This window comes from Salvelinus fontinalis, chromosome 3 (genome assembly GCF_029448725.1).
Source record: "Salvelinus fontinalis isolate EN_2023a chromosome 3, ASM2944872v1, whole genome shotgun sequence".
NCBI lineage: Eukaryota > Metazoa > Chordata > Actinopteri > Salmoniformes > Salmonidae > Salvelinus > Salvelinus fontinalis.
This window is the reverse complement of record NC_074667.1, coordinates 63,228,474-63,236,777: the sequence shown is the minus strand read 5'-3', so window position 1 is coordinate 63,236,777 and position 8,304 is coordinate 63,228,474. Positions and strand designations below refer to the sequence as shown.

General features: G+C 41.5%; 1 protein-coding gene across 1 annotated transcript in view; it reads right to left on the bottom strand.

Moving 5' to 3' along the window:
- Positions 1 to 4,915: 4,915 nt before the first annotated feature.
- Positions 4,916 to 8,304, bottom strand: part of rbm20 (RNA binding motif protein 20) — an 83,184-nt gene continuing 79,795 nt past the window's right edge. The window contains exon 14 of the mRNA XM_055917772.1: positions 4,916 to 7,145. Coding sequence (XP_055773747.1) covers positions 7,077 to 7,145 — 69 coding nt within the window. The 3' untranslated portion in view covers positions 4,916 to 7,076. The remainder of the gene's footprint in view (positions 7,146 to 8,304) is intronic.

Below are 8,304 nucleotides of genomic sequence, written 5' to 3'. Positions count from 1 at the left end.
AACGTGTTGTAAAGAGGGCACCAATCAAAATCCCGGATGAGACCTGGCTTCTCGTATTTTCTGTAGGGTCGACTTCCTAATGATGTAGTGCTGCCCCCTATCGTTGGGGTTGCAGAGTAGCAACAATACGTTTTTGTAAAACTTTCAACACTATTGCTATAACGCTAGTGCTATAATAACGACTTATAATAAGCATTTTTTGTTTTGGAGAAAAGGTCAAATAACTTTCATTGTTGTATTTGAAACCCAACAAAATAAGCATAAGTTCTAAATTGTGCAATGTTAGACCCTAAAATAGCTAGAACATTTTGTTCACTAAAGTGTAGGCCAAGGGTTCTCAAACTCTTTGATGCCTGGGACCCCTTTTGTGATATAAAATTCACCAGGGACCCCCTCATTATTAGAACACAACTCGAGTGAGATAATAAATAGCATACAAGGAGTTCTATGACTGGCAGTGCATGGCCGGATGAACCAAATCTCGGCCCCGGGAAGGAACATTTTAAAGGCCCATACCTTGTCATCGGAAAGTACATTTAGCAGTTTTCAAGCAAATTTCCTGCAATTCTGCACATTCTGTTATGGGGCAGAGAGATGTTTTTGTTGTTGCAGCTTTGAAGCTAATATCAATCAAATGTATTTATAAAGCCCTTTTTACATCAGCCGATGTCACAAAGTGCTATACAGAAACCCAGCCTAAAACTCCAAACAGCAAGCAATGCAGATGTAGAAGCATGGTGGCTAGGAAAAACTCCCTAGAAAGGCAGGAACCTAGGAAGAAACCTAGAGAGGAACCAGGCTCTGAGGGGTGGCCGGGTGGAGATTATAACAGTACATGGCCAAGATGTTCAAACATTCATAGATGACCTGCATGGTCAAATAATAATAATCACAGTGGTTGTACACGGTGCAACAGGTCAGCAACTCAGGAGTAAATGTCAGTTGGCTTTTAATAGCCGATCATTCAGAGTTAGAGACAGCAGGTGTGGTAGAAAGAGAGAGTCGAAATCAGCAGGTCCAGGACAAGGTAGCACGTCCCGTGAACAGGTCAGGGATCCATAGCAGGCAGAACAGTTGAAACTGGAGCAGTAGCACGACCAGGTGGGCTGGGTGACAGGAAGGGTCATCAGGCCAGGTAGTCCTGAGGCATGTTGCTAGGGCTCATGTCCTCAGAGAGAAGAGAAAGAGAGAGAGAGAAAGAGAGAGAGAATTAGAGGGATCATACTTAAATTCACACAGGATAAGACAGGAGAAATACTCCAGATATAACAGACTGACCCTAGCCCCCCGACACATAAACTATTGCAGCATAATTACTGGAAGGCTGATACAGGAGGGGTCGGGAGACACTGTGGCCCCGTCTGACTATACCCCCGGACAGGGCCAACCAGGCAGGATATAACCCCACCCACTTTGCCAAAGTACAGCCCCCACACCACTAGAGGGATAACTTCAACCACCAACTTACCATCCTGAGACAAGGTTGAGTATAGCCCACGAAGATCTCCCCCACGGCACGAACCCGAGGGTGGCGCCAACCCGGACAGGAAGATCACGTCAGTGACTCAACCCACTCAAGTGACGCACCCCTCCTAGGGACGGCATGGAAGAGCACCAGTAAGCCAGTGACTCAGCCCCCGTAATAGGGTTAGAGGCAGAGAATCCCAGTGGAGAGAGTAGAACCGGCCAGGCAGAGACAGCAAGGGCACTTCGTCACTCCAGTGCCTTTCCGTTCACCTTCACACCCCTGGGCCAGACTACACTCAATCATAGGACCTACTGAAGAGATGAGTCTTCAATAAAGACTTAAAGGTCGAGACCGAGCCTGCGTCTCTCACATGGATAGGTAGACCATTCCATAAAAATGGAGCTCCATAGCAGAAAGCCCTGCCTCCAGCTGTTTGCTTAGAAATTCTAGGGACAATAAGGAGGCCTGCGTCTTGTGACCGTAGTGTACGTGTAGGTATGTACGGCAGGACCAAATCGGAAAGATAGGTAGAAGCAAGCCCATGTAATGCTTTGTAGGTTAGCAGTAAAACCTTGAAATCAGCCCTAGCCTTAACAGGAAGTGTAAGAAATTGTAATAGATACTGGAAACTAGTAATAACAACTTTTCAACATAAGCCATCTTTTATACAAAATACACATACTCCTCATTTCTCTTGGACATATGCTGGACTCATTAAGACACCAACCACAGACACACACAACTCCCCTCCCCCATGACAACCACAGACACACACAACTCAAGGTTGGAGCACAAAACAAAGAACTATCTCAGGAACCAATGGAACGTTGACACCAGGCCTGATCAGGACTACCCAAGACCCAGATCGACCAATCGGAAGGCCAGACTACTAGATCTACCTACTTCATTCAATGCATATAAAAGCTGTACAACTGTTTAGACTGCCTCTTTTCCTGACGATTCCATACGAATCAGACAGAAGGAGCCGTGCTGCACGCTTTGCCTGATATCTTTACACTTGAATAAAACGGCCTTATTATACAAATATCCACCTCGTCCTATGTCTCCACTTGTTCTCCTGTCTCCAGTAAACGTTTTATCAACAGAAGCCAGTGTAGAGAGGCTAGCACTGGAGTAATATGATAACATTGTTGGGTTCTAGTCAAGATTCTAGCACGACTGAAGTATCCTGCAATTCTACACATTTCGCCAAGAGGCCGAGATAAAACTTAGCAAATTTGAAGCTTAAATTACAGCACATGTATGTAAAAAAATATATATTTGGGGGAATACAAGAAGTATTGAGTTTAAATATATTTGGTGAAGTAGGTACTGTGTGTGGATACCAATATCCGTGTGAGTGTCACGACTCCTACCGAAGGTGGCTCCCCTTCCTGTTCGGGTGGCGCTCGGCGTCACCGGCCTACTAGTTGCCACTGATTCCTTTTCCCTCCTTTTCTGTTTATTAGTTGCACCTGTGTTTAGTTAGGCTAATTGGTTGGGCTTTATTTTCCAGCCGGCCCGCATGCTGTTGTGCGGGATGATTTCAGTGTACACGGCTGTAGGTCACGGTTGTCCGTGTGTTTGTATTTTTGCTGGACTGTTTAAGTTCCCCGTGTTTGGGGCATTTGTTTGGGTTGGCGTCTGTTCACCGTTGTGGTGCATTAAAAGTAGCGCTACCCTGAACTCTCTGCTTCCTGCGCCCGACTTCTTCCTCCACTACACCCCGCGAGTTTTTCTTTATTTTTCCTATTTTCTACTTTGTAGAATAATAGAAGACATCAAAACTATGAAATAACACATATGGAACCATGTAGTAACCAAAAAAGTTTTAAACAAATCAAAAAATATTTTAGTTTCTTCAAAGTAGCCACCCTTTGCCTTTATGACAGCTTTGCACACTCTTGGCATTCTCTCAACCAGCTTCACCTTGAATGCTTTTCCAACAGTCTTGAAGGAGTTCCTACATATGCTGAGCACTTGTTGGCAGCTTGTCCTTTACTCTGCGGTCCAACTCATCCCAAACCATCTCAATTGGGTTGAGGTGGGGTGATTGTGGAGGCCAGGTTATCTAATGCAGCGCTCCATCACTCTCCTTCTTGCTCAAGTAGCCCTTATACAGCCTGGATGTGTGTTGGATCATTCTCCTGTTGAAAAACAAATGATAGTCCCACTAAGCGCACACCAGATGGGATGTTGTATTGTTGCAGAATGCTGTGGTAGCCATGCTGGTTAAGTGTGCATTGAATTCTAAATAAATCACTGACGGTGTCACCAGCAAAGCACCCCCACACAATCACACCTCCTCCCCCATGCTTCACGGTGGGAACCACACATGCAGAAATCATCCGTTCACCTACTCTGCATCTTTTTTAAATTTCTTTTTAATTTAACCTTTACTTAAGTAGACAAGTGTTTAACTAGGTAAGTATTTAACCAAAGGTTGGAAACAAAAATATCAAATTTGGACTCAAATTTGCTTGTGTTTCTTGGTCCAAGCAAGTCTCGTCTTATTATTGGTGTCCTTTAGTAGTCGTTTCTTTGCAGCAATTCGACCATGAAGGCCTGATTCACACTGTCTCCTCTGAACAGTTGATGTTAATATGTGTTTGTTACTTGAACTCTGAAGCATTTATTTGGGCTGCAATTTCTGAGGCTGGTAACTCTAATGAACTTGTCCTCTGCAGCAGAGGTAACTCTGGGTCTTCCTTTCCTGTGGCAGTCCTCATGAGAGCCAGTTTCATCATAGCGCTTGATGGTTTTTGCGACTGCACTTGAAGAAACTTTCAAAGTTCTTGAAATGTTTTGCATTGACTGACCTTCATGTCTCAAAGTAATGATGGACTGTCGTTTCTCTTTGCTTATTTGAGCTGTTCTTGCCATAATATGGACTTAGTCTTTTACCAAATAGGGCTATCTTCTGTATACCACCCCTACCTTGTCACAACACAACTGATTGTCTCAAACGCATTAAGAAGGAAGGAAATTCCACAAATGAACTTTTAACAAGGCACACCTGTTCATTGAAATGGTTGAGAGAATGCCAAGAGTGTGCAAGACTGTCATCAAGGCAGTGGCTACTTTGAAGAATCTCAAATATAAAATATATTTTGATTTGTTTAACACTTTTTTGGTTACAGGATTCCATATGTGTTATTTCATAGTTTTGATGTCTTCACTATTATTAGAAAATAGTAAAAATAAAGAAAAACCTTTGAAAGAGTAGGTGTGTCCAAAACTTTTGACTGGTACTGTAGATATTTAAGTAATACACGATTTCCCTAATCTTTACTAGACTACTTTTCCCCATTTCAAAACGTATAGCATTGTGTTCTGTAAATGAGAAAAGTCCAATCGATTATACATAGCAAATTGTTACTGGGAAACTGTCCAAAGATAGATAATTTATTGTATAATTTTGTCTTATTTGACTGTAATGTGTAATGTCAATGATCAAGTCCAAGAATGCAGTTGACTTGACAAAGTCTGTACTATCAAAAGGAATAATCATTGTACAATTAGTTTTGTCTGACAAGTGTAATATCCTACCTTAACATCTGGGGGCGCTCCCCTCAAACAGTAGAACTTCACAATGCCCCATGCACATGAAAGTACCAGTTTTTCTCATCCTCAAGGATTTTATTTATGCACATAGTCTTTTACTGTGTTTGGCTTTCCAAATGGTCTAATAAACTAAACTTATTATATTGCATCCCATTATTCAATGTGAGAAAATAGAGAAAATTGGTAAATTGGTAACACACACACCACAGGAGGTTGGTGGCACCTTAATTGGGGAGGACGGGCTCGTGGTAATGGCTGGAGTGGAATAGGTGGAATGGCATGAAATACATCAAACGCATGTTTTCCATGTGTTTGATGTCATTCATTTGTGCCGTTCCAGCCATTATTATGAGCCGTCCTCCCCTCAGCCTCCGCCACTGATACACAAACAGCTTTCTCTCTTAACATTTTTATTCAAATGATTGCATCAGAAAATAACCATAAGAAAAGTTCAACAAAATCTTAAACACAATCTTAAAACTTGGCGCAACATTCACAATGTAGAAAACAGAGAGAGAGAGCAAGTTTCAAACCGTGCCTCGACAATATATTATACTGACTTAAAATCACACTTAATTTAATTTAACTCTTAACACTTAATTTAACTCTTAAATAACACACATGGTCCAGTTCAAGTTTCTCTACAGTTTAAAGGCACTGTATAAATTATTTAGACATTTGCAAAATATTGAACCTGATTGTGACAAACTTTACAATTCACAAAGTTGTCAAAGTATTTTTAAATTAAATCAAATACGGGACAAAACACAATAGAAGAAAACCTGAAGAAAACGTATGGCGATACTTTGACAAAACTGTATCTCAATTTAAAGGAAAATTCCACACAAAAAAAAATATATATTTAGGTATTTGTTTCATTAGTCGATTGTTGATATCGTCCCAAAATGTTCTGCTTGTCAGAATTTTGGGACTAAAGCATTTACAGCACTTAAGTTTTCAAGATATGTAACTTTCAAAATTGATGCAAAATGCATCATACAGGGATGATTTCTGTATTTTGAAAGTTACATATCTTTCAGACTGATATGTCTTTGTCCATGTCTGTCGGGAACCGTATTCCATTTTGTCTCAATGAACAGACACAGTAGGTATAACAAGTGTAGGCCTTCATATCCTCCAGTTATACACAAAAACACTGTGTAATGAAATATACATTCAAAATTCAACATTCAAATTAAACCAACCTGAGGATTACTTCTACATCTACCAATGGCAGATATGTTCTAAGGCACTTTGCATCTAAAAACACATGATGTAATATCCCTAACACTTTACAGACTCAAATTAAAAGTTAAATCAAATGATTGTAGTACTATTTGGAGTACAGCTACATAGAACAACATGTAACCAGAACCAGGACAAATACTAATATGGATGAGTTTCAGTTCACTATATCACAGAATCTGACTTCTACAATCATTTCTAGAAAGAAGGCTGTGTTTATTCCTGTGATGAAAAACAAACACATTTATTCTCTACTGCAAATAAATCAAACGGTGAAAGATAGATAAATATCTTTTTTAAAACAAATCTTTGGTGACCGGTTTTCATTTTCACAAATGTAGTACATTAACACTGGAACCTTTTTAAACTACAGTATTTTTATACTATGTACAAAATCAAACATATTGCTATATTGTATATAGCCTCGATATTGTTATTTTGTTGTGTTACTATTTTCTTTAGCAAAGATTTTTCTTTCTTTTTAACTCTGCATGGTTGGGAATGGGCTCGTAAGTAAGCATTTCACGGTAAAGTCTACACCTGTTGTATGTGGCGCATGTGACCAATAACATTTGGTTTGATTTGATTTTTAGCAATGAGTTTTAGTCCAAGCAATTCTCAGAGAATAGCTCTTCTCTCCGGGTCCAGTGCATTTTACCGTGACTTCCATCCGATATGTCATTTATTCTCCTTCGTTGAGTAGTCCTTGGCAAGCTCAGATCACTCAGTCTGTAGCACACACGCAACACTGTCCACCATATCAACTTGACAGTACCGAATGATGAGTATAGGTCAGAGGTCACTCTGTAGCTGAGGGGTCAGTTAGTGCACCAAGTAGACTCTCCTCTGCCAGCTGAGACAGGTACTTCTGTGAAGAGCACAAATATAAAAGTTAGCTTTGTGTACGTAGTTGTAGAGTTGCCCTTTAAGTGGGATATTCAACTGCCTTCAAATACTTAGCCTATAACACGGCTATCCACGTTTCACCGTTATTTCGCTTACCACTATGATACACTACAACTCCATCCGACTTCCTGTGAATTTTAAAATAAGGAGACCTGATTTATCTCTATTGAGTTTCTTATGCATATTCCGCCATAGAAACTCCTCAGCCAGAGCTACTGCTGTTTGACACAATAGTGAAGGAGGGAGACCTCAGAGAGTGGAATGTTCTGAGAGAGAAGCAGGTGCTTCCTGAACAGACATTAACCTGTCTAGTTTCTACATTCACTGTATTTCCCCAGTCCTGTTAAAGGCCAAAACCATCATCACCAGCCCGCTCTCGGCTAAGCGGGTAGCAGCAGGGAGCCCCCACACACACAATCACACACACAAAACCCCTCAACTTTTGACAGACAGCGCAACTGTTCTTGAGGTTTTTTACCCTCGCAATGTAATCCATCAAATGTGAAGAAATCTTTTCCCCTTCTGGCTGCTTTCAGCTGTGCAACGTTGCATGTTTGTGGGGTGTTTGTGTGTGTGTGGGGTGTTTGCGTGCGAGTGTGTGTGTGTGTGGATGTGCCTGGATGGGCATTGGGCACTAATAGGTAACCTAATACAACTCCCAGTACTCAACACTGTGAGGGGGCCTTCCTGTAGTCAATGGGCTGCCCCTTCCACTGCCTGTTCACAGCTGCACAGAAATACCCTGGCCTGCTGAACCAAGAGCCTATTGGGAATGAACCTTCAGAATGTTATTACTTTACTTGAAGAGCACAATGGGTCTAACAAATGTAGGACTTTCTATCCGCCAGTTAGTCTACACGTTGCCTGTATACAAAGTAGGTCCCCAGGAAGGACTAGAGCAGCTGGGCCCATTGGAAGGGAGCCTTTAGGAGGTAAAGTAATGGATAGACTCCCATGGGCGCCACTCTAACACCCTCTACTCTACTCAGTCATCCAAAGTCTCCTTTTCTGACATCCCCCCCTCTACCACCCACAGTGGAGAGCGAAAAAAAGCTTTGGATTGTTCTGCCAGTTTTGACTTCTGGATTGTTCTGCCAGTCTCTGTATCGCGTGCTCTGTCC